Source organism: Muntiacus reevesi, chromosome 11, assembly GCF_963930625.1.
Source record: "Muntiacus reevesi chromosome 11, mMunRee1.1, whole genome shotgun sequence".
Classification (NCBI taxonomy): Eukaryota; Metazoa; Chordata; class Mammalia; order Artiodactyla; family Cervidae; genus Muntiacus; species Muntiacus reevesi.
This window is the reverse complement of record NC_089259.1, coordinates 14,415,008-14,442,940: the sequence shown is the minus strand read 5'-3', so window position 1 is coordinate 14,442,940 and position 27,933 is coordinate 14,415,008. Positions and strand designations below refer to the sequence as shown.

Here is a 27,933-nt window from a genome sequence, read left to right as displayed (position 1 = left end):
AAAAGGCAATCGTATTACATGAGTCACTGAAAACAGATTCAGCCTCCTTAAACATGAAGAACCAAGGAAGTTAAATACTATTATTTGCCAAAACAAGTGGAGGAGACGTATCTTCCAGGGGATTACCAAAGACATGTAACTAGCACTTAATATTTCACATGCCAGCACAACCTGACTAATAAGACTTATCAGATAGTATTTCCTAGAAAAAACTAAACTCTTGCCAGCCTTGTCCCCTCCAGAGAATAAGAGTTTTCAGCAGCAATTTCTTCCACAAAAGATAATGAAGTTCCCAGACACATAAATTGTACTTTAAAAACCAACCAATGCCTTGGGTAAAGATGTGAGCTCAACACAGAGCTGGAAGCAGTGAGTACTAAATCTGCTCTGGCGTTTAATCCCCTGGGGGTCGCTGCAAGCCATTTATTTCCACTACTCACCAGTGAAATGGGCACAGTTCCCGAGATGCTGTTCTCTCAAGTGTTGGGCCACATCTCACACAAAGGTCTGATTACTTATTTACTCATTTACTAATTTCTACTTTTTGGCAGAAATTACCTTTGGGCCATAGGTAACCATAAAAAATTAAGATAAAATGAGGGCTGGGCGGGGAAGGGCGGGCAGAATCAGACAGATGCAAGCTTTGTAAGTCTTTCAAACATTTACAAATATTTACAGGAAGAGGAAAATGCTAGACAAAGCAAGAACACTTGAAGAGACCAGCCAATGTTCACACAGATCATCATGAAACTTACCCTGACTGGTTTAAACAGGATGAACTCAGTGTCCTTGTTGGACAGGTACAAGGACATACTCCTCAATGTCAGGGGCAGCTTTGCTTTTATCGTCTTGTAGGTACCTGCCACAAGGTCACTGACCTTTGCTGCAAAGAAATCAGCCTCCTCAGTATCACAAGTAAAAGCAGAAGTACTTCCATTTTAATTCAGAGGAGAATAAAAGGAGAGAAAAACAGCAAAAGAAGACTATTTCCTCAAATAATTTTTTTCACTTTTATTTATCAAGTTTAATCACAAGCCCATAAACATTCATTAAGTATTTAGATACATAAAATTCTAACCACAAAGGCTAAACAGAAAAGAATTCCCCCAGCATGGCTCAGGACATTCATAGGGACGGTAGTATGGTGCCTTTGGAATTTGGAGATAAGAGGTAAGGTAAAATTAGAAGTCATTTGCAGAGAAACACTAGAAAGAATTACTTCGTAATGAATGAACTTATTCACTGTGACTCTTATTGACTCACAGTAAGAGATGCTCTCTGTCTTATGAGATCATTCAGAAAATGCCCACACATCTTTAATGGGAACTAAAAATCCATTTGTTATGTTCTTATACTATATTATCAGAAAAGGAATAGAAGCCCAGAAAATTGTAACTGAAATAATTAGTAGCCCAGATGTAGTGTCTCAAAAGAAGTACAAATGGAAAAGAACAGTAGCAATCTGTATAAAGCATTTAAGAGGGAAAATTACCTAGAAAGCTAAAAAGGAAAAGACTGATTAATCATTTCAAAGATGGTCAACCTCCCTCATAAGTAAGGAAATGCATATTAAAACAACTGAAATAGTTCAGACTGCTTACAATTACTAAGGTGGTGCATATCCACATTGCAGAGGAGTGGGGAGACAGGCCACCTCATGCACTGTTACTTGTGGCCATGCCCTGAGGCACTGAATGTGGAGACCTAACAACTGGTTGCCTGTTGTTGTTCTAGTTGCTAAGTCATGTCCAACTCTCTGCGACCCCATGGGCGGTAGCCCACCAGCTGCCTCTGTCCATGGGATTCTCTAGGCAAGAACACGGGGGTAGGCTGATGTTCCCAGGATCAAACCTGTGTTTCTTGCGTTGGTAGGTGGGTTCTTTACCACTGAGCCACCTGGAAAGCCCATTTTAACTACTGGACCACCAGGGAATTCCCCTTCATCCACTGTTGATGGGAGTACAGTAGAAACTGGTTCAACTTCTTGGAAGAGATACTGGGCAATGTCTAGCAAAACTGAAAATACACATACTCTTTAATATTTAATGTTTGTACTGCTAAAAATTTATGGACATGCTCACAAAATACCACCAAGATAGGTGTGTTTATTAAAGAGTATAAGGAAAAACTAAAAGTAATTTAAATATTAATTGAATTATTAAAGAAACTGTACTCTAGTGATACATGTGTCCATTAATTAGAATGGGTAGAGCTGGATACGCTGACATAGAAAGGGCTCTAAGGTACAGAGTTAAGTGTTTTAAAAAAAGGGGGCGGGGAGGGGATATTTTATAAGCAGATTGGGTAGGAGGTCCCTGGAGAAAGAGAACCAAGCATGGTTTTCTTGACATAAGGGAAGCCATTTTGTCCTAAGCCTTTCTGTGATCTAAGCCCAGCCACAATGCTTGTCCCTGAACAGGTCTCAGTAACTGATGATCTTAAGGGAAATAAGGGAATGCAGGAACAAAGGAAAAGCAGTCAAAAAACAACGGTTCAGTGACAAAACACTAGCTCTGTCCTCAGGGATACAGAGAACAATCTGATACACATCTTTGAGTTCTGCAGGCAGTAAGGCCCACAACCAGGTGGAGGCTGGAATGATGATGTTGACCCTCATGACTTCAATCAACTAAAGCTTAGATTCTGTAGACCACTGCCCCAGTTCAATGCTCAATTCTCTGCTCAAGCCCCTTCATGCATACGTGTACCCTTGGCTTAAAACTTTCCCAATTTTGCTGTCTGGGGAGATGCTACTTTGGGAAAGATCCCTGGTGTTCTTTCTTGCCGCAAGTAATACCTCCTTCCTTCTCCTGATCTTTGCCTTGTTTATGTCTTTTAGCTCAATAGTTACCAAAAGGCAAACTTGGTGAGTGTGGAGCTAAAACTTGTTACCTGAAAAGTGGTTACCCAGGTTTTTCAAGTATAATCTTATTATATTATAATCTTATATAGTATATTATATCTTATTATATTATAATAAGTATATTATATAAGTATATTATAAGTGTATCTTTTTATTATAATTATAATCTTATTATAATCTTATATAGTATAATCTTATTTGTATAACATGTTTCAAGTCCATATATGCTAGAATACCCATGTTCAGGAAGCAGCTGTGAACAGTTGTTACCTTCGAGAGAACTAGTTTGGAGGTGGAGAACAGAAATACTTCTAATTTTATACCTCTCCACATTTCAACTTTCAAACCACGTTAAAATTTTTTTAGTTGAGGAGGGTTATAGATGAGCAGGGCAAGAAAGTGCCAGTGCTCTCAAGAAGAAAGAACAAACAATCCAAGAACTGTATATTTTTCAAAACAGATGAAAACTCCTTTAAGACAGTTAATTCCATAGGCTCTGGTCCTCCCATCACTAATACATTTGAGGCATCACTGGTCAGTTTTCAGAAGTCTGGATAACTACAGTTATATGTGGAGCTCAGTAAATAAAGTACCCTAATTCTTAAGAAGGTATATTTCCCAGAGTGAAATAACAAACTGGCATCCTAATTATAGCTCAATCTCATGAGTTCATCAGGAATTGACCCCAAGAATGTGATCAAGTCGGCATGTACCACATTAACCCTGGGCTCCAGGGGTCCAAGACAAGTTCCTAGACTCTTCTTCTTGGTGCTCCCTCCCCAAAGGCTCGAAAATCCTTGACATTTCAGTGTGGGTTTCTCATGTTACAGATCAAGAGACAGTAACGCCATAGCTCCCTGTGGCCAAAGGGGGCATAAGATACAACTAGGTAAACTGAAGTGTCACTGCTAACATTCGCCAGCATCTCCTCACACAGAAAGAAAGAAAGTGATTAAATGACAAAAACAGTAGGCCCTATTTCATCTAGTCCTTCTGTCGGCTTCCTTTTCCTTTCATCTACTCCTCCTTTACTAATGCCAACGGTAGCGTTACTTAAGAGCACCACACACTCAACACTGAGACTTCTACTAGGATTCCACTTGAGAAAATGACAGCCCCTATTCTGAGCAAGAGAGAATCTTTTCAGAGCAGAAAGGAAATACATTAATTATGCATCGAGCCCCCAGGCTTAGCTGTACTAACTATGCGTATGCCAATTTGTTGGTTTCTACCTATTTTAAGAAAAATTTATTGCTCCCAAGAGTTTCATCTACATTAACATTCAAAATAAAATCAGCTCCTATTCTAAATAAACTCGGCAAGTAACTGAAACCTTGAGCCAAAAGCCCAGTTAATCTAAAAACAATCAGAATTCCTTCTAGAACTGGTGCTGAGCTACAGACTGACAAGCCTGCTGCTGACCCTGAGGGGTCAGAACAAGTGGTTGCCACCAGGCTGACTAGTTAGAATGTCCAGTATTGTCTGTAAAAGACTGGTTTTCTGTCTCTTGACAGAATGCACTACGTGAAGGATGTTCTCTGTCCTTTCGTAATATGGCAAAGATTTCAACCTCATATACAACACAAGGTTTAAAATAATAAATCCAGTATACCACTCACTATCTCTACCACAGTAAACAAAAGGACTAAAGCGTGTCACAAAGTTTATTTGCAAAATAAAACAAATCAATGCAAACCTATAAAATTCCATGACAAATTATTGGAATAAAATCCTGCCTTCCATTCAAATACAAGTGACAATTCTCTATGCTTCACAAATCTTCCTAAGAGATACAGAGCTACTCTTACTCTTCTCTGTTCAACTTCAACCTAACCTGAGGCACTAATAAGAGTAACTGATAATTTCAGAATGGCCTCAATTCTTGTTCCCAAAAGAAATATGTAACTGACAGACATACATTCTTTCAGTATGGAAAGCCAATCATGTTAAAACCTAATTCCACTTTAAGTGCCTATAGACAGTCAATCTTTTATGGCTGCTGAGACGGAATCATCTTTCGGCTTTCTCACTATAAGCAAAACGCTTCCTACCAACTTGCAAACGGCTTACCCATAATTAAAACAGATTGCTTCGCCATCGTGCTCTTCTCATTCAAAGGATCTCTATCCCAACACGAGCCAAGGAACAGCAAGAAATATATAATCTAACAAAGTGATTTATTCTGGTTGAATGACAACTTAAACTGTCACAAAATGGACTAAAAATAACCCACAAAACTAGTCTTGATTTTCAATGTCTAATATCTTATGCCAAAGAAGGGAAAAAACCTTCTAGCACAAAAAATTTACATTTAGGAAAGAGTTAAGACAGGAAACATCTCAAGCATTTCTGCCAATCAATGACATTACCTGCCAACTCCCAAACAACTTTTACAATTTTTTTTCAAACACTCTAAAACATTAAAGAGAATGTAACTTGTATAAAATGTAATAATGTCCAATATTTCTTCATATAATACTTGGAAACAGTAGCATACTCTCCATTAATTTCATACTATCAAACACTGTATTTTCATCCAAGTTCTAAGACAGTGAAAAGCAGGTATACAAAAACTAGTGCACTCAAAGCATTTTCATCTAAGCCATATTTTATTTTTAACTGGGTGTGTGTGTATGTATATGTATGTGTGTGTGTTTTTAATTCTTCCTTTGACTTGGAATGCTTACTGAAATACAAGTAGTGTTGGCTCAATTAGGACCTGTCAACTCCAAACTGGATCTTGCATTAACCTAAATCACAGCAGGAGTAGGAAACCAACTCCAAGCTGTCAGAGCAAGACTATATAAATGCACATTAACTGACATCCTAAAAGAGAAATCCCAGTAGTAAAATGTGGATACCTGGTTGTGCCCAAGGCTGTTGAGACAGCGTGTACTTAGGTCCTCCCTGACTGGCCATTGTTTTTAATGCTGAAACCTAGTAGAGGAGACAAAAGGAAAAAAGTTTCATTTCACTGGTGACAAATTAAACAGGACTGCTCTCAAAAGATGTGACACCATTCGAACCTATGAAAATGATAATAACCAAATGTACAGCTCTAAGAGAAGATGGATCATTCCCCATAGTCCTTTACAACCAATAAAATACCTTAGCAAAACTTCTTTCGTGATTTCAAGGCATACCACTGTTTTGCAAAAAGAAAACCACACCAATGTCCTGAGGCATTCTGCCTGAAACATTTCAGCAAGACAAGAATGAAGACTGAGAGAAACATCAACACCAAACAGATCTCTCTTTAAGTGGACTGTTAGGTTAACTTTAAATTATTTTCCTAAGTTATCAGAAAACTGTCACAGGAGCTGGACAAAATCCCCTTTATATATCTACAGGGTCCTTTTCTTCATTATAGGCAGAGAGAATGTTATTAAAAAAAAGGTTTTCAGATAGCATCAAAAAGCACACCTGACTAACCAGTGTTAGAGGTATGAAATTGGATGCCCACCCTCTAGTCACTTCTCTCTTCATTCCTCAGCATCAGTCCAGAGAAGCAAAACCATGCATTTTGGACAAGAATGTTCTTAAGATGGCAAATTACAGTGGAGCTAAGGTGGAGCTGGGGAGCGTAAAAGACAGAAATTCATAAAACATCTTTTTTAGAAAGGACTGCTAGGTGCCAAAGGTCCAGGCCATGATCTTGGCCTCAGCAGACAGTCTCATTAGAAAGACTTCAACACCAGCTCTTTATATTTCTCACAGAGAAGGCCACATAAATATTTAGGCAGAGAATGAGCACAGACAGGATATAATGTTAACCCAGACCTCTCCAGTCCTCTGTTTCTACCGAGCTCACATTCCTGGAACTACTTCTAGGCCCTTGCTCATGTTGTCATGTGTATAAAATCACCCCTTTCCACTGTCACTCAATTCCTCTATACGGCTTTATTTTTACTATGAAATGCTGCTTTTAAAAGTGAATCATTGTCTAGGGATTAGACAATGCTAAAAGAAAAACATGTTCATGTTTAGTGTATATTATCCCCAATATTTCCCAACATAAATAAAAACATACTAATGTGTCTACATTTACAAAAGCAGGAACACACTGCTCTGAAAACTATTTTTTTTCCACTTAAATCTAAGTCCTGAACATTTTTCTGTATCCAACTGTTACACTTTAATAGTAATGCCTGCCTGTTAGTCCACTGACTGTTCCAGAATTTAACCAATTTCATAATGACATATATTACACAGAACTATTTTTTTTATTAAAAGCAAATATATACTTGTATATTCACCTCTATTTACTATCTAGATAATATATCAGGTAGGCCATAAAGTTTGTTTCAGTTTTCCCAGTAACATCTTATGGAAAAATCTGAATGAACTTTTTGGCCAACCCAATACTTGTCTTTAAGTTAAACCTCAAGGAGCATTTTCCTCAAACAGTTTCCCCAATCAGCCCCATCTTTTTTAAAACCCCACAGGATGAAGACAGACCCACTGTCTCATAATGACACTGCTGTACATATCTTCATGTTTACATAATATCCATCTTGATTTCCCATTAGGTTATAACTCCGTAAGAACAGAAATTAAATTTATAGGTCAAATTCTATTACAACACTATGTCAGAAAAAAATTTAATTTATAGTGTTACTGGGGAAATTAATAATACTTCAGAGGGAACATTAAGAGTAAACTTGCAATACTTTAGCAAATTGCTTGAGAGGAAATGAAAACTGCTAAATAAGTCTGATTTTTTAGCATAAACTGGTCCCACCATGGGAAACACTTTTTAGCTTAGCTATAAACTTTGAAATTATACTTCCTATAAAATACTTTCATTCAGGTTTTTTTTGCAAAAGCAAAATCTTCGCTTCATATTTGTCACATACTAACATTTCTGCAAGTACTTAGAAAGTGCTTTGCTATTTTTGATCTTCTGGTTGATATATATATATATATCACTATATAGAGTAAGTGAAAGTTGCTCAGCCGTGTCTGACTCTGCAACCCCATGGACTGTAGCCCACCAGGCTCCTCTGTCCAGGAAATTCTCCAGGCAAGAATACTGGAGTGGGTTGCCATTTCCTTCTCCAGGGGATCTTTCCAAACCAGGGATCAAACCCGGGTCTTCTGAATTGCAGGCAGTCTCCTACACTGCAGGCAGATTCTCTACCGATTGACCTCCAGGAAAGCCCATTGCACTTTCTAGGACCATTCAAATGATGCTGAGAGAAAAGGCTATTTTTCAAGGAGCAGGAAACAAGGCAAAGTTCTTCTAGAACTTTATCATTCTAAAGAAATTTCATTATTTTATAAAATAAAATTTTATTAACTGTGACCCCAAAAAAACAGGAAGGATGTTTACACCAGACAGATAGAAACATCATAGAAGTGTTCATCTTATGTGTAATGGGTCACACTGCTAAGGCTGAATTTCTCAGACTGAAATGAAGATGATTTAACTACTCTAGGTACAGGGGATATAAGGAGAATTAATGAAAACAAAGCATCTCAACAAAGAGAGCTCAAGGAAAGAGCTACATAAACAATAAAGGCAAAAAAAAACACCAAAAACAATAAAGCCAATTTACAACAGGCAAAGGGGATTGGAATCACACCTGGAGTCTTCAGGTACAAAAAATAGTCTTCTGACAACCTAAAAATGTTTTATCTACAGACTCTCATAGTTTGCTTTATGGCAAATCCATACTTATTTTATTCAGTCCAAACTCAGAAACAAGCTGAGGACATTTTGTTAACGAGGCTTACATCCAAACAGTAAATGCCGAGACCTACAAGCATACGTCCAAATGAAAGATGAAAAACTGTTTCCTTTCTACCTCGATGAATACTGCTTTTGTTCAGTCATTTATCAAGGCACAAGAACTGACTGCCTTACAATGGCAATTATAACAAAAGGGGTATAAGATTCTGCACCTGCAGAATTACCTTCAAAGAAAATCCTTTTAAAGTTTTAAAATCATTTACTCTGTCTCTAATATTCAGAATACTAGTAATGTTGACTTGGTGAAACGTGAAACATGAAAACTGGTTCACAAATTCTAAGAAACAATGTCTTAAATGATCGCAAGTGTCTGTATGAACTCTAGTGTGTACAGCGCATGTTGAGTTGCCTATGTGTGTATATATCTTCGCCTTTGACCCACTCTATGCCAAGAGGACAAGGGAAGAAACCTAAATTTGGAATTTGTTGTTTTTCAGTCGTTCAGTCGCGTCTGAACGCATCTGACTCTGTGACCCCATGGACTGCAGCTCACCAGGCTTCCCAGTCCTTCACTACCTCCAGCAGTTTGCTCAGTCTTACGTCCATTGAGTCAATGATACCATCCAACCATCTCATCCTCTGTCACCCCCTTCTCCTCCTGTCCTCAATCTTACCAGCATCAGAGTCTTTTCCAGTTTGGAATAAGATAACGTAAAAGGGATGCTGGGTCCTCTAAGCTGAAGTATCTACTAAAGAGTCTGACTAAACAGAGGAGCAGTGAGGGACCAGGGTTGTAAAACAAAAAACGAGACAACTGCGAATGAACTGAGGAAGGGCCACACAGACTGAGCTGGTGCGGGAGTGAGGGAGCCCTCTGCCTCCCTGTCCCGCAGCAGGAGCTGTGTGATCAGCTACACAGGGGTCCCCGCTGCAGGGTGCAGCATGGCCATGCAGAGCCATGCTATAATTCAGACTCGGCTCAAGGATGTTCAGTGTCCAGAATCTTCCAAAATACACAAAGGTAAACCAGATTCCCAGGTGGCACCTGTGGTAAACAACCTGCCTGTCAATGTAGGAGACGTAACAGACGTGGGTTCAATCCCTGGGTGGGGAAGATCCTCTGGAGGAGGGCAGGCAACCCACCCCAGTATTCTTGCCTGGAGAATCCCACAGACAGAGGAGCCTGGCGGGCTACAGTCCATAGGGTCGCAGAGAGTCAGACACAATTGAAGTGACTTAGCACATATTAAATACACCAAACTTATACTCGGGTCAACTTGGACAACTGCCATCAGTAAATTTTCATTCTTTTGACTTCTGGGAAAACTGTGCTTTTCTAGGAAAAAACCCGTTAAGCCAAGATTTCATTATAACCAACTTGCTTACATCAGAAGATTCATTCTGCTGCTCTGTCACTGTAAAATATTCATCTCTAGCATTTCCCACCAGTATGAATGTGGACGCCCTCCCCAAAACATATACTACAATCTACAAACTAGTTGTCCTTGAAGGCAGTTTTAGTAAAAACTATGATGACTTGTTTGTAACTTACAAAATATCAATATTTGCATCATGTTTTAAAAATCAAAAGCTGGTAGAAAACATTTACACCACACTCCTTTTAAATTTATGTAGTGAGGAAAAAAAAAAAAGACGCACACATTCCAAATTCTTGACGAATATACCTCAATATAATATACCTCAATCATAAAAAAAGTTTACCATTTCTATATTTGCGTTTTTTTTTTTGGTATCATTTCTTATTTTTAAAAACTAGTATCTTCTGTCTTTATCACAGGACCCAGCAACACGTTACCAATGAACAATTTCCTGAGCTGCCTCTTGTCTTTTCATAGATACACCCTGTGTCCCCATTTAAGACTTAGGTAAGCAGATTTGAGAAAAAAAGGCTATCATGTTTTTTTTTTTTTAAATGTCCTCAAATTCAAGTCTGGATGAGATTAATAAAGTTAATGTCAAAACTTTTTAAACATCTTTACTAGGTAAGTCCTTAGCAACAAAACTTAGGTTTTTTAAAGACAATGATTGAAAAAAGAAAGTCATAAGTGCCATGATCTGGTTTTTTTCTTTGCTGGCATTTGCCAGTTCATGGATTTTAGCTGGGAGACAGAGAGACAGACAGATTATTATAAATCTATATATCTGGTGATTAACTGCAATGATATAGAATCTTCAATTCTCAATACAAAATGAAAGGTAGGAACAGCATGTAAAACAGGAGGAAAATAAAGCACTCATTTAGGTAATGGGAAACCCTCACACATAGGTCTGTGACTACTGCCATGAAGGTCCCAATCCAAGTGAGAGTCCCAAACCACATGCAGACACCTACACTGTGGAGATCAGAGCTAACCAGAGCCTGCGATAACTAGCTTTGCAATACTCACACTTTCTTTTAAAACTGAAGAGTTCTGCATGCCTACCTAAAAGTCCAAACCAAAATGCTTCCGTAAGAGGAAACACGGTGATTTCTCAGGATTGTTAAGATGTTGGTTTACTATTTCCTTCTGCCAAGGAGTTCACAAGGTAATTCAAATTGCAATCTAGGGAAGAAGTCAAAATTACTTTACCAAATATGCAGCAAGGTCTATACCTTTGTTAGGAACTCCTCCAGCGGCTCCGTGAACAGCTTGGTCTGCTGCTGAATAAACTGCTCACAGGCTGACTTCAGGTGGCGGTCTACGTCTTTTTTAGAATCAAGGTAATGTTCTCTTATCTCGGGAGTACCCTTAAAAAGAAGACGACAATTTCCTTCTGTTTTTGTGTGCCTAGAAATTACCAGACATGTAAAGAATGTCATTTCTCTCCCACCACCAAGGAAACAGACTCCTTCTCACCTCCAACAAGAACTCTATCAAGGCATTGTTGCTATTCAGCCTAAAAAATCTTGGAACAGTCATAGGATTCAGGATTTTAAATGCTGCATCTGTGAAACAAAATTACTCATCCAGTGAACATGTACAGTTTTAACAGAGAAGTTACGTAACTATTTTGGTGTGTGAACATACACTCGTTCTCTATCACCACAGAGCAAGGGTGCTTTCATTTCCAAGTCACCTCCATGAGTGGGTGAGGTTAGTGCCGTGATGGCTACAGTACTCACACACACATAGTTATTTTCTAGAACTCAGAATTGCAAAATGGCTATTAACCGCAATTATTTATTTTTAGGAAAAAAGAAAAAGGATAAATGGTAATTAACACCTTCAATTTCACAGCTTTGCTTTAATGATGCTAAATAAGATTTTCTTAAGAAGAAAAAAAGATTCACATACTTACCCAGCTTCTTTTGTTTAAGATCTGGCTGGCATAGAAATTTATTCATTCGAAGCAGAGAGAATAAATTAATATGTCAGCCAGAAAAAAAGAAGAAAAAAAAACACCAAAAGGACATGTTTACCCCTTAACCTCCAGACTAACTAGAATCTGTATGAAGTACCAACAGGTCTCATTAATGTTCAAATGCAATAAGATATAACGTTAGTCGTGAGAGGTTAGAGGCTTAAAAGTAAAGATAGCAAGTATTATTAAGTGATAGTCAGAAAAGACCATTGCTTTGCTTTGCCTTGCCAGGCTGGAGAAAGCACAGCATGAAGTGCTTCTAGCCTGGAATTAAAAGCACACACACACCACACTGTACTCCCTGCCTTGACTGTGAACTGATTTTACTGAAAAAAAAAAAAAATCCCCTATCAGATTCAGTATTCTGAATTCAGTATTCTTTAGTAAATGACTTTCATTTCCACTGTCCTTTCTGTAAGAAACCTGAAAAACTGTAGGTAGGTGATCATACAGCATGATTACAGAATCTTCATTATGTTATAGGGAAAACATACTTTAAACCAAAATTTGCCAAAATTTTAGAACACTTCATTTTCTCACACCTCAGTGGATCTATAGTAGAACGAAGCAGCAACAGGTTATGAATTAGAAAAAATATGAAAGAAAAATAGATCAGTCCTGCTTCACCTCATCCTTTGAATAAAGTAAGGACCATCAGTGCCTGGCACTCCTCAAGGTTAGGGTGCTAGTCCCACATGTCACACTGAAAGGAAAGGAGGAAACCAACCGGAATGTTTGGGTAATGGAAGCCTCTGATGAGAATAAACTTTAAAAAAAAATTATGCATTCTGTAAAGGCAAAAGTCAGGAAATCTGGCCGCTGTTATAAAAAAAAATTTACAGAGCAAATGAATAACATACAGGCTTACTATCCAGATTACATCAGAACCAAAAGGTATTCTCTACAGTGAAAAGGAAAGTGCATTAGGAAATGAATAAGAGTAAGCTGTTTTACTGTGACTCACTCTGATTCCAAGTGATATTATATCAAGTCCACTATTTTATAAGCAGTCATTAGGAAAGCAACTTGTTCCTCTTGGAAATCCTATATTTGGAGACCCTCTAAACTAAGGAATACAAAAAGTAATCTGAATGGCTATGAATTTTCACAATTCTCCCAATGCACAAGGGAGAAATCCATTCATTTCATAAATGGATGGCTTAAGGCATTAGAGCTTAATTTCCTTGGAAATGGTTAAGAAAAGATAAAGTTTAGATAAATTTGTAAGTAAGGGAGATGGATATTGATGGCATACCCTTTAACTGTTCAAGATCAGCCTCTAAAAAAATAACTAATCTTTCGGAAATTATCACTTGCTAATTCAGTCAGAAACAAGTCATTAGTATGGATGAAGCGCCTATCTCAAGATGATTCAATGTCTACCACTCAAGACCCTATGCGATTACTTAACCAGCTGATTTAATAATACAACTTAAGTTTATTTAAGCACCTTAAGCTTACAAAAACACTTATATATATTTTCATTCATTTTCATTCTTAATGATCTTGATAATCTGGTGAAAGCATCATGACGGGTTGATTCTGCTCATTTTACGTGTGGTACGTAAGCTAAAACACCTATTTGAAACAAGAACCAGGAAACGATGGACCAGGAATAGAACCTGACTCACTCTTCTGATTTTATCCAGCTGGCTTCCTGAGTTTCTATGAACTGACAAACCCAACTCAATGTCTAAAATCATTCCAGTTAGCTGACACTCTTAAGTATTATTACAGTGATCTTTCATTTTTTAACTGGTTATGGTAATATGTGGCAGATCTAAGAGAAGTCATACTCCACTGCAAGTTGAAATGCTCAAATATAGTTCTCTCCATAAAGAAAACACAGCAAGTTAGATGTAACTAGGATGCTGTCAGCTCAGCTCAGTATGAACAAGCAACATGCTCAGCAAGCACAGCATGCAAAATAAAAAATTGCAGATGAACATAAAATAAACCTATAAACCTGTGCTGCCACACTTGGACGGGTCAAACACACCCAACTGTGCCAGCCAAGGCAATGAAGTACCTCTAGTTTTCTTGAGGTCCAGGGAAATTTCCTTAATGGTGAATTCAGTGTGAAACGGAGCAATTTGTTCACGAAGAATCAAAAGGTGCTTTATTAAGAAAAGTTGTCCATCAATCTGAGTCTAAATTGTAAGACAGAAAAATGGATATTATCACAGATTAAGTAAAAATAGGAATACATATAACACGTTTGCTATTAACTCAACATTAATCTCTCTAGGTCACTTGCCTTTAGCATAACTACATGGTACCAATACTCCTGTTGTGCGATGAACTCTACCGTATTTTCATGTTCGAACTATCTGGAAAAATCTTACTTCAAGCTTTTATTATCATCTATTCTACTTAGCAAACCCAAGAAAGTAAACCAGACAAAAGGTCATAAAAGCAGCACAGTTAGAAGTCAAGTCTATTCTAACCTGGTGCAGAAAGAGAAGAGGCAATACGGCCCAAGAGGCAGAAGAGGCAGAGAGAAAAGAGGCAATACGGCCCAAGAGCAGCATAGCACCGGAAGCAGAGCTCCAAGCCTGAGCCTGACTCTGACCTCTCACAGCTTCCTAGTTTCTCCCGGTAACACAGCTTTCACTGTTTGGTCAAAGTGGTTTCAATATTCAAAATATCGGAAATATTGGTATTTATGTAAAAAGTACAAAAGGAGCCTCCAGATGTAAAAAGATTTGGGGTGGTCATTTTTGATTACCCTGCCAGCAATGGAGAACGAACTACCTACACCCCACAGAGGAAGTGCAGACACTCCTGCATTTCCTTGTACCCTCTCAGGACACATCCTCAAGAGTTTTGTGATGCAAGCTCAGCTCTCAAAGTTCTGACCCAGTTCCCAAAATAGTGAATCACCATAGCTCTCATTTCAGAAAAGAGTCTGTATATTAAGAAAAGCAAGGCTATGTTTGCTCCTTCTTGCTGCTATCCAAGACAGACTGACTTTGAAAATATTTTTGATGAACTTATTCTGCATTAGGAAAAGAATAATGTCTTTCAGGAACTAATACAGGCATACCTTGGGGACACTGCGGGTCTGGTTCCAGACCACTGTAATAAAGTGACTATCGCAGCAAAGCGAGTCACACAAAGTCTTTGGCTACAGTGACACCATACTATTACGTGGCCAACAGCATTATGTCTAAAGAAACAAAATACATACCTTAGTTTTAAAATACTTATTGCTAAAAATATTAGCCATCTTTAGCAATAAAGTATTTTTAAATAACCATCATTTGAGCCTACAGCAAGTCAACAGTAATATCAAAGATCCCTGATCACCGATCACCATGACAAATATAATAATGAAAAAGTCTGAAACACTGAACTGCCAAAACGTGATGCGCACACACCAAGTGAGCAAATGCTGTGGGAAAATGGTGCCAGCGGCATGGGTGATGCAGGGTGGCCACAGACCTTCAGTTTGTAAAACACAGAAGCAAACCCCCCAGTTACCTGTGAAGAACGACAGAGCCACGCACGGTGAAGCGAAGCGCGCTGTGCCAGCTCTAAAGAGGCCGTTACAGTGACTCCGCTGTTCTCTCTCCTTCCCACCCTCCTGAACGGACACAAATCAACCTGCACGTGTGAGTTACCTGACGGAAACTCACTTTGCAGTCTGGAACACAGAGCACTGGGTAAGGAGGAAATGCTACCCGTTTTGAATAATTGCTCTGTTTTCAAAAGAACTAACAGTTTCGAAGGAGAAAATAGTACCATATAGATTGGATTTACTTTGCTGAAGCTACTGTGATTCAGCAAATAGTATCGTGTTAGTGTACTGATATACTAGGTGCTCAATTTAAGTATGGAAGAAAATTTCTTGCCTTAAGAAAGTCTCAACACATTAAGACATTTGCATTGATCACTTTTCCAAAAGTTGAAAGATGAAAAGCACACTTAGTTATGAAAATAAATCAGCTAATTCTTACTAAATTGAAGGTCTCCTCATATATATTTAAGTACCTTATAATATGAAGGAAACAGAGTCAGACGATGGCCTTATGCAAGGATGGCCTTACAGGTGGTGTCAGGAGTCAAATAATTTAAAAAAAGGCTTTCATTCTTCCCTTTAAAATGGGGACAGTGGTACAAGAGTATATAAGCACGTGAATTTTTTAAATTAGGTCATTTTTTTCCCTCTGATAATATAAGAAATACATGCTCACTGTATAAAATGTGGAAAATAAAGACAAGTGTGAGAAGAAACAAAAATCATCTACAGTCACCCAAAACCTTTCATCACTATTTTTTACATGAATATACTCATTACATAGTTATCATCTGATTCGTATCCTGTGCCTTGTTTTTACCTTAACATATTTACGTTAAATTTTACCATTCCCTCTTCTAGAATTTAACATCTGTATATGTCACTGTAAGGAATATACCACAACTTACTTAAACATGTGTCTAGTGTTACACATGTTTCCTAATTCCCTCTTTCACAAAAGAATATGAAAGCTCAGGCTGGGAAATATGTTTTAAATTTCAAACTGCCTGTCTATAACTTAACTTTCCATTCTCTTCTAGTTCCCATGTCAGAATTTCCCTTCAACTCTCAATCCCATGAATGGGAACATACAGTGGTCACAAACAAAGGCAGAGTTTTTTCCACATTCTCCCGTGAGGAGGATTCTGATTTTAGTTTATCTAAAACCTTGAAGTTAGAAACCAAGTTTATAAATCTGGAAGTCTAGAAAGATTCACAAGGTCTGAAAACTCCCACGAGCTATGAAATTTTGGCTGTAAACAGTCCCACAACTTCCTCCCTGTTGGGGAACAACAGGTATTTAGGTGGACAGTTAGAGCAGCATCCTGAACCATACTTTCTGAAAGAAAAAAACTCTCAGGGGCTGTGGGAGCAGCACATGCCAACAGCCATCAGCCCCAGATCCCTTCTTCTTGAATAAAAACTGTAAGTTACAAAATCACGTCAACGTCACATAATCTATGGGCCACAACTCTTATCTTCCAAACTGACTGACTGATTCCTCCAAGTGAGGCCATTCAACTATTTAGAATGTCATTGTAGGGATGATGACAGATTGCTATGATTCCTTTAAAACAGTTTCGGTATTCCAGGGAAAGAGCAGTCTAGTACCTTCCTGCTACTAACACTAGAACAAGAAACCTTTATCCCACAGAATTATAGCCTAAGTACCACCTTTGGTACTTCAGCAAAGCTGGCACTCTCTTACATAGCGTAGTCTTTAGCACTAAAATGAAGCACTAGCTTCTCTCAAAGGGCCTCAAAATTAAATCACATTAAAAAAATAAATGCTACTGTCAAAATGGCTTTAAATTTCTGTGCCCGTAAATAAACGCTGCATTCCACAATAGTATTATAGATGATCAGATTTCATCTAACACTTCATCAAACCTTGTTTTTGCTGATGGACTCTGATGCTCCAAGCAGGGACTGAATGCAGGCCGACAAGGCTTCCTGTGATAGTCCTTGGAACACTGCCCTCTGGTGAAATAAAAGAGAAACATCCCCTGTAGCACTTGAAACATAGCAAAAAGGAAATCTGTAGGCTATTGAGTACAGTTTGCTTGCCCTCATCTGATGAATTAATTTATTACTACCAATTGCAAATAGTCAGACACGACTGAGCAACTGAACTGAACTAATACTCCTCCCAGACTTTCCTATTCCCACATAAGCTTTCTAGACCAGCACAATTTCGTAATTTGCACCTCTTGAAACTCTCATGTGACCTTTCAACAATATTTCCAGAGCACCTATTTCATGCCAGGCTCTGTGCTGGTCCTGGAGGCACAGTGGTAGGTGCACAAAGCAGATGTGATCTGACCTTGTGGAGCTCTCACTTCAGTATGATCTCATGATATAGGCTATTTTTTAAACATACAAAACCAACTTTAAAACAAAGCCTCAGTAAATCCACTTCTAAAAATGTATCTCAAGTAATATCAGTACTGTATTCTAAGACTCATACGCATGGCTCTTTTCATAATATTATTTAAAGCAGCAAAAAAAAAAAAAAATCTGGAAATAACTTAAATGTTCAGTGATAGGCGGCTGACAAAATACTAGTAAATCTAAATTATGGGAACACTGTACATGAAATCAAAGGATGCTAAACAGGAAGTGATAAAATTCTTGTACAAGAATATAATTCATAAAAACAAAATCAGGTTACAAAACAAAAGGTGACATATGATTAATTTAATTCTGCCATGGCTGCATCTTCCCAGAGGTGTGGTATGTGCACAGACTCCTGTCAGCTCCCCTGCTTCCTCTCTGCCTCTGCTCCACCTGAACCGGAACTGATCAGGATGTGTATGACCAAACATTTATTACTAGGCCACCATCCTGGGCGCTGGTCTCGGGTGTGATGATTTATTCTCTTTCTGCACTGCTACCCTCTCCTCTGTTTCTCATGAGGCTACTGCACAGTGAGACGAGATTAAAGCTGTCTCTTGCTAGGGCAAGATATACCCATTTGAAAGCAGAGTTCCAAAGAATAGCAAGGAGAGATAGGAAAGTCTTCCTCAGCGATCAGTGCAAAGAAATAGAGGAAAACAACAGAAGGGGAAAGACTAGAGATCTCTTCAAGAAAATCAGAGATACCAAGGGAACATTTCATGCAAAGATGGGCTCAATAAAGGACAGAAATGGTATGGACCTAACAGAAGCAGAAGATATTAAGAAGAGGTGGCAAGAATACACAGAAGAACTGTACAAAAAAGATCTTCACAACCCAGATAATCACAATGGTGTGTCACTCACCTATAGACAGACATCCTGGAATGCAAAGTCAAGTGGGCCTCAGGAAGCATCACTACGAACAAACCTAGTTGAGGTGATGGAATTCCAGTTGAGCTATTTCAAATCTTAAAAGATGATGCTATGAAAGTGCTGTTCTCAATACGCCAGCAAATTTGGAAATCTCAGCAGTGACCACAGCACTGGAAAAGGTCAGTTTTCATTCCAATCCCAAAGAAAGGCAATGCCAAAGAATGTTCAAACTACTGCACAATTGTACTCATCTCACATGCTAGTAAATTAATGCTCAAAATTCTCCAAGCCAGGCTTCAACAGTACGTGAACCGTGAACTTCCAGATGTTCCAGCTGGTTTTAGAAAAGGCAGAGGAACCAGAGATCAAATTGCCAACATCCGTTGGGATCATCCAAAAAGCAAGAGAGTTCCTGGAAAACATCTACTTCTGCTTTATTGACTATGCCAAAGCCTTTGACTGTGTGGACCACAACAAACTGGAAAATTCTGAAAGAGATGGGAATACCAGACCACTTGACCTGCCTCTTAAGAAATCTGTATGCAGGTCAAGAAGCAACAGTTAGAACTGGACGTGGAACAACAGACTGGTTCCAAATAGGAAACGGAGTACATCAAGGCTGTATACTATTACCATGTTTATTTAACTTATATGCAGAGTACATCAAGAGAAACGCTGGGCTGGATGAAGCACATGCTGGAATCAAGATTGCCGGGAGAAATATCAATAACCTCAGATATGCAGATGATATCACCTTATGGCAGAGAGCGAAGAAGAACTCAAGAGCCTCTTGATGAAAATCAAAGAGGAGAGTGAAGAAGTTGGCTTAAAACTCAACATTCAAAAAACTAAGATCATGGCATCTGGTCCCATCACTTCATGCCAAATAGATCGGGAAACAATGGAAAAGGTGACAGACTTTATTTTTCTGGGCTCCAAAATCACTGCAGATGGTGATTGCAGCCATGAAATTAAAAGACACTTGCTCCTTGGAAGAAAAGTTATGATAAACCTAGACAGCATATTGAAAAGCAGAGACATTATTTTGCCAACAAAGTTCCGTCTTTGTTGTTCAGTCAAAGTTATGGTTTTTCCAGTAGTCACATATGAACGTAAGAGTTGGACTATAAAGAAAGCTGAGCACCGAAGAATTGATGCTTTTGAACTGTGGTGTTGGAGAAGACTCTTGAGAGTCTCCTGGACTGCAAGGAGATCCAACCAGTCCATCCTAAAGGAAATCAGTCCTGAATATTCATTGGAAGAATTGATGATGAAACTGAAACTCCAATACTTTGGTCATCTGATGTGAAGAACTGACTCACTGAAAAGACCTTGATGCTGGGAAAGATTGAAGGTGGAAAGAGAAGGGGACGACAGAGGATGAGATGGCTGGATGGCATCACTGACTCAACAGACATGAATTTGAGTAAACTCTGGGAGTTGGTGATGGACAGGGAGGCCAGCTTGCTGCAGTCCATGGGGTCGCAAAGAGTCGGACACAACTGAGCGACTGAACTGAACTTGCTAGGTCACTCACCCTGCCTGCCTTAGGAAGACAGCTTCGACTGAGACCCTCTCCTCCTCCTGCTCATTTGTCTTTCTTTACCTTTGACTGGTCAGATGGAGAGGGATAAGATTTGAATGTAAGCTAGGTGAAAATGTGATGGGTAGGCCTAGGGCATAAAATAAAAACAGGCACAGTGTCGTTCGTGGGCGTACCTACTGTGTGCCTAAAATACCCGCTAAGCACCTAAGAGACTTCACCAGGGTCTGTGATGACAATGGGTTCTCTGTGCAATGTGGCCCCACGTACTTCCCTTGGCATCCTGGCTCCACTGTAGGAAGTTTCTGAATCCCAACCTAACACTATCATTCAATACACCTACTGGGAGGACCTGGGGAAGAAGGGCTGCCAACATCCAAGTCTCCCTCTGGGAGAGATCTCAGAAGCTGGGCAAAACAGCTGAGATATCCAACTCTGCACAGGCGACCTGGCCTCACCCCTAAATATCCCAGAATTGAGTAAAAGGCGCTTTCTGGTTCAATCCCAGAATCTCTAAGTACAAACTCCAGGAGTGATGCAGTTTAACATAGACACCAAGCAGTGAGCTCTCCAGTGAACCCATGAGTCAGCTGTGCAACCCTGCTCAGGCCTGAGGGCGGTGAGCACAGAGGATCTCCAGAGTGGGAGGTGATACACACGCTCCCTTCTGAACCACACTCTTGACAGACAGTGGCTTCTGGACAATTAATTACATGATTGTCGTAGTCTTCCCCGGTGGCTCAGGCAGTAAAGGATCTGCCTGCAATACAGGAGACCCGGGTTTAATCCCCGGATTGGGAAGATTCCCTGGAGAAGGAAACGGCAACCCACTCCAGTACTCTTGCCTGAAAAATCCCATGGACAAAGGAACCTGGTAGGTTACAGTCTATGGGGTTGCAAAGAGTTGGACACAACTGAGCGACTTCACTTTCTTTTCTTTCTGTATTTAATCACTTCTCTCTTCATATGCTATTTAAATTGTAATGCTCAAATTAATTTTTGAAAAGTGAATTAAAGTCACCAATTTTATAAACTCTTTTTTTGGGTTTTACCACTAACAGTAAATAAATGTAGACAACTGATCATTCAGTGACTGATAGATCATTAAACTGAAACGCTTAAAATAAATGTGCAGTATAAGCTGAGGCTGAAAAAATAAAAGGGTACTGCTAATTTCAGCAAATAATTAGTCCATGGTTAGAAACATATGTAATCTGTGTAACAAGAAACATCTGTTAAAGAGGTTGATTTAAACTGAGTACAAAACTAGTTGCATTCAGTACTAAATGTATATTATACAAAATATACATATGTGACATTGGACATATTAACCTTCCTGCATCTCTTTCTTCATCTATAGACTAAAGACAGATGAACTAATCAAGAGTTTTAAATGTATCTGCAGCCATGAGAAACAATAAAAGTTATAGGTCTTTTTCTCAAAAAGATAAATACAAACATATAGACAAAATTTTACCCACAACTTCAAGGTGTTCACAGATAACCCAAAGCCCATGAGAGGATTCTGAGAGCCTACCAAACACTCAGGTTAAGAATCTCTAAGTTAGATTGATCTTAAAGTTATCTCTGTATCTAAAAATCTTATTATGTGAATCTACTACCAAGCAAAATATATTGCATCAAGATCTTAAAATAAAATTCAAATTAAAAAATATTTTAAGTCACAGAGCAAACAATTTACAGTAAGATACAAGGATTGACTGACACACATACATCTATACATCTGTACAATTTGGAGAGACAGACAAGAGTTCGTCGAACTGTAGGATACCACATTCCATGAAGATCTGCTGGAGAAATCGTGGTCTGCGGTCTAGGATTGAGAGATTCAGATGAACCTAAAACCCCAAATGGAAAAGAAGACATTTCACAGGTCTGTCTTACATGCACAGCAACTATAAACTGTTAGTTTCTGTTACCTATCAAAGGCTGGAGGTATACATTTTCTCTAGACTCGTCTCTAATCGAGAATGCCAAAGGAAATCTAAATCAGTGACAGGTGAGATTTAATACACTGAGTAAGAACACACATGAATACACACATCTGTACATTCTAGCCTCCCACACTCAGCCCAAGTTGCCTTCTCCACACTGGAATCAATTATCTTTATGAACTACATGAGCAGTATACACACATTACAGAATACCATGCACCCAATAAAAAGGAGACAGATCAAAATGTAGTCACGTAGACACAAGTCAGGGTGGGAAGGGAGTAACAAGAAAACAAAGCACTTTAAACCGGAAGATTAATCAAAGCTCGTTTGCCTTACAGCCTTCCACGTGCAGAACTGTATCATTTCCAGGCCCACTCAGAATATCCAGTGCCCAAGTGACCACAGCTGTGTGTCTAGCCCCCCATCACACCCTCCCCAGGTCAGGAAAGGCAGCTGCCAGCAAGTGTGAAGAGGAGAATTCGAGGAATGTGGCTGCACAGCTGCACAGAAACACTTCTGTAAGAGAAGCACGATCACCGGGTGGAGGGACCTGGGTGGAGGGACCAGAATTTGGATGAGCCATCAAAGTGGAGCCGAAATCACACTTTGAGACCAGAAAGGCAGACTGAAATGCAGGCTGGGTATTAGAACACACCAGGAAACGTTACCAAATTTTTCAGTGCAATAATGGTTTATGGTTACATGAAAGATGTCCCATTTTGGGGGGTGGGAGGAGAGATGCTGAAATACTCAAAGGTAAAGTTGCAATGATGTCAATAACTCACTTTAAAACAATTAGCAAAACTATTAGATACAATATGATAAAATGTTAAGTCTTAAATCCAGGTGGTGGGCATAGGTGTTCATTGTATCATCCCATGTTTCTGTGTATTTGAGGGTTTTTTTTAATAATAAAAAAGTAAAAGTATAGCCAAGCAAAACAGAATTCATTTTTTAAAAAAAAAGAGCTATAGGGAATTCCCTGGTGGTCCAGTGCTTAGGACTCTGTACTTCCACTGCAGGTGGCCTGGGCTTGAACCCTGGTTGGGGAACTAAGGATCCTACAAGCCATGCGGTGCAGCCAAAAAATAAAAAACATTTAAAAACAGCCAGATCTTCATATGCTCAAAAGAAGACCTGGAGGCTTGTGGAGTGGATGTATGCAGGAAAGGGTTGAGGGCAACGTTAAGGGTTGGTGCTTTCTCTTTATCATTCTGTAAGCTTAATTTTTTTTCAAAAGCATGTGATACTTGTAAAATTTTAAAAAGCTCTGCCTTACTTTAAACTAGGATATCTACTTTATATAAAATTTCTTAAGGAGAAAGAATGAACTAGATAAAGTATATCATGGAATATTTAGGAGATTAAGTATCCATAGTTTTGCTGAGAATCAGGCTATCTGCAGGATTCCTCCTTCAAAATGAAAGAGCCCAAAAAGTACTCCCAGGTTAAAGTTCAGTGAAATAAATGTGTTTAAGTAGCTTAAAGCCAGAAGTCAATTTATTCGTTACTTTTTTCATTTTCCTGAGAACAGTTAATAGTTGAAGAGGTGGATGGGGAAAAGTTCCTTACACTGCAAGTCCAGAGCCTACTGGCTGCCTCTTCTGAGGAGCAGCGAAAACTGGCTACAGGGCGTCCCCCTCGCCTGCTGTCTCCTCCTCCGTGAGCCTCACACTGCCCTCACTTGCATGTGAGGCAATCACATGGAGATTAAGAGCTACGCTTTTTGAAGATACTGATAATCAGCCTCTTCACAGGATAGACCCTCCACCAATCTGCCAATTTGCCCTGACATCTACTCCTACTGGGCTTCCCTGGTGGCTCAGATGGTAAAGAATCTGTCCGCAATGCAGGAGACCTGGGTTCGGTCCCTGGGTTGGGAAGATCCCCTGGAGAAGGGAAAGGCAGGCCACTCCAGTGTTCTTGCCTGGAGAATCCCATGGAGAGAGGAGCCTGGTGGGCTACAGCCTGTGGGGTCACAGAGTTGGACACAACTGAGTGACTAACACTCACTTTTTCACTATTCCTACTACATGAACATCACATCACTTAAAGGCCTCACTTTAGAGGCATCTCCTATGTACTTCTGACATACCAGAAGACCAGGAAAAGTGATTACTCTTTTTTTTTTTTGCTTCCCTTGCCAAGACTCAGAGTCTTGCTTTCCAACCCCAATTCCATCTCCATTCTAAATAACATTAGGAACCATATGGATGATTCTCGTGGTCGTCCCTGACCTTCTCAACTCCACAAAGACCTTTGCTTCCATTCCTGCACCCCTAGTCCAGACAGTCTAACTTTCAGAATTATTTTCTTATTAATTTCTACAGATTTTACTACTCTGAACTATTCTACCTCTTAATTATTAAAACTCAGTATCCCACTCTCTGGCCACAATGTCCTCAGATTTCTTATTTCTCAACTCTTTACTCAAACCACTCTGCCAAGCCCTCCTCCTCTGACTTAACACACCCTCTCTTCTTGCTTCCCAGCTCTCTGGCTGTTCTTTCCCTGCCGACCTGGTACCAGTCCACTCCCTCCATCTGCTCCTAATGTCAGCCCCCCCGTTACAATTCTCTCCCCAGACTTCCACGGCTATTCTGCTACTCTCTGTCCTGGGTGATCTTATACAATTCCAAAATATCAATGAAAAAAAAGAAAAAAAAAAGTATCAATGACTCCTCAGTTTATCTCTAAACCAGTCTTCCTCTTTATAGCTCTAGAGCAGTGCAGTCCAAGAGGACTATTATGTGAATCATAAATGTGACACGCTAAAACGCCGCCTGGACTTCCTCGGTGGTCCAGTGTTAAAGAACCCACTCGCCAACACAGGCGGCACGAGATAACTCACGAGTTATCCAGGGTGACTCTCAGACAATTTTGCTCCTTGCATAGCATACACCCTAGTTCAAACTATCCCATATATTTCTGTCGATTTTTCACCCCAGTCCAGGCACATTTAAAAAATGCAAAACTGATGGTACAAGTAGCTAGAATTTCCAGGTCCATGAGATTATCCCAACACCTATCACACTCTGGCCTGTTTCAGCTGCTCCTTCCCTACAAATAACTGGTGCCCGAACACACCAAACCACGTGACCTCCCCAAGCACCTACGGTGTTCCACTCCTGTCTGCAGGCCTCCATGCTACTCTGTCTTAAACAACCTTATTCCACCTGGCTCTCTCATACTCATCCACACGACAGCTTTCAGATTCCACAGCTCTCACTGAACCTGCCTTTGTGCACACAAAGCTCATCCCCCTTCACAATTCTTCCACGGTCCTTCCATGGTCCCAGAGAGTCCTGTGCATTTCTCTATCCTGTCACCCTTGAACTTCTTGCTTAATGCCTGTGGCGCACCAATCTCCCCCCACTACAGTGTGGGCTCCTCAAAGGCATAAACAGTTTTTCATGCCTGAGACACGGCAAGTCCTCAATATAAGTTTATTAAATGAATGAATTAACTAATGGAAGTTAAGACAGCATAACATACCAGATTTTGTTAGACTATTAGGAGGCTCTGCTTCTTCTAACCGAACATCTGAAAACGAAGCTTCTGAAGGTGGTAACTTCTTCTGTTCATCTTTTAAACTCTGAGCAATTTGCTGTATAAAGAAATCAGACAGAACATTAAAGTGTAGTTTTTAGCTGTGTCTAGCAACACGAACACACTGTTTCTATAAAGTGAAAGATATATATCCTAATTAATGAATAAATGGACTACTTAAGAGAACCATGCCAAAACAGCACATAGAAATGAAAAGTTAAACTGGTAGTATCTCTATTTTCATAAAGGCAAACACAGACTTTCCTGAACCACTAATTTCAGAACCATTACAAGGTATGTGCTAAAAAGTCAAACATACAAACCTCAGATTAGAAGCTTAATTTTCAACTTTATATTTAGAAACAAAATACTCAGACTTAAGATTGGATACAATGTGGATGTCAGAAGTGCTTGTATCAAGTAGTCAGCTAACTCACACCATGGTTTTCTCTTTATGTGAGAAGAGCTACAGTTTGGTCTTCTTTTAAACATTTTTTTAAAAATTATCTTATGGACTGGAAACTATCTGGCTCTTCTTCTTCACTGCTTAAAAAAATATCATCAAATATACACATCACTAACTACTAAGGGGGCAGTGAAAATCCTACCAATTTACATTGGTTATACAAGCAGAAATACACAGAAATGAAGGCCTAAAAGACATTCAGCTACTGCCAAAAAAAAAAAGAAATGGCCAGTTAACTATTTAGGAGACAGACTCCAAATCAATCAGGCCTGTCCTTTCATTCTGCATGCACAAATCAGAAAGTATAGCTAATCCCCAAATAGCACACAGATGTAGCCAGACCCTGATCCTCACCAAAAGAAAACAAGCAAGTAGATTCACTGGAAGCAGTATCCTTAAACCAAGAGGTCTATACAAGAAAACACTCAAGACACTGGCCATGTGATGACTGAAAAAACACACCAAATGTACTACTAAATTGAACTGGGAGGGGGCATGTGTGTCCTAAGCCGCTTCAGTCATGTCAAGTTCTTCGTGACCCTATGGACTGTAGCCCACCAGGCTCCTCTGTCCATGGGATTCTCCATGCAAGAATACTGGAGTAGACTGCTATGCCCTCCTCCAGGGGGTCTTCCCGACCCAGGGATTGAACGTACCTCGCTTACATCTCCTGCATTGGCAGGAGGGTTCTTAACCACTAGCACTACCTGGGAAGTCCAGGGTCGGGGTGGGGGGAGTATACAGTAAACTTAATCACCTGACATCCTATCAGACAGAATTATTGAAACAGGTACTCTATCTAGAAAACAAAATCTGATATTCACAAGGAGAGACAAGGAAAGACAGGGAGGAAGGAGAAAGCGAGCACAAGTCCCTGCATCAGGCTTAGAAGCAGATCCACTAACACCAGTCTGCCAAGAATCTGACACTGCTAAAGGTCCCCACCAAGAAGGCACAGGCTCCTCCTTCACCAGACAGACGCCGTCCTGAGGATACGCGCCCCAGCAGAGGTCATCTCCGCAGTCCTCTCCTCCGTGCTCTGACCTGCGCAGGTGACCCCATGGGCAGGAGGGACATGCTGCCTAGAGCTCTGGCTTGTGCCTCCAGCTTTACTGTGGGCCTGGCCCATGAGGGAGTGACTGGCAGGTACAAGGTGCGCTGACTGGCTGACTTTCCAGGGTGCCGAGAACTCAGCACAGGCCAAGGTCCAGGGGGTGCCGTCACTAACTTCCTAGGACAGTGGGTGACACCAACAACTCCCCCAGCCCGCCCCTTCCCATGTCCTGTCTCCACTGCTGTAAGCTGCTGCAGTATACTTGACTTTGTCATTCAAAAAAATAAATCAATAAAAATAAGAAGCTCCAGGTTCTAATTCTGTTTTAGCACTAATACCCTAGGCATTATTTAAACTCTGTCCAGCATTCAAAGGAAATGCAAATACATTTGTAACTGAAAGATTAGTGAGATGTACCTAAGTCTTCAGACCATAAACTGGAGACCAGTACTGTGCAGTTCTGAGGAAACAACGTCCAGGGTTTTTAATAAGAGACCATCACACATGGTTATGTGACCATCCACTCTGGTGGATCATATGTTACTAATCCTCTTCTATGTCACTTACAAACAATGGCCAGAGCTAAAGGCACAAGGTGAGAAGCACGGTCAGGCTGAGGGAGTCTCGGCAGCAAGCTTGCTTCCTTGCCTTCCTT

The 27,933-nt window shown here is 39.8% G+C and overlaps 1 protein-coding gene across 1 annotated transcript in view; it reads right to left on the bottom strand.

Annotated features, from left to right (window-relative positions):
- Nucleotides 1-27,933, bottom strand: part of COG3 (component of oligomeric golgi complex 3) — a 60,444-nt gene that overhangs the window by 5,947 nt on the left and 26,564 nt on the right. The window contains exons 14-21 of the mRNA XM_065901999.1: nt 25,705-25,816; nt 21,986-22,110; nt 17,329-17,418; nt 13,948-14,068; nt 11,414-11,502; nt 11,170-11,304; nt 5,725-5,800; nt 756-883 (exon numbers count right to left, since the gene is read on the bottom strand). Of these exons, the coding sequence (XP_065758071.1) occupies nt 756-883; nt 5,725-5,800; nt 11,170-11,304; nt 11,414-11,502; nt 13,948-14,068; nt 17,329-17,418; nt 21,986-22,110; nt 25,705-25,816 (876 nt within the window). The remainder of the gene's footprint in view (nt 1-755; nt 884-5,724; nt 5,801-11,169; nt 11,305-11,413; nt 11,503-13,947; nt 14,069-17,328; nt 17,419-21,985; nt 22,111-25,704; nt 25,817-27,933) is intronic.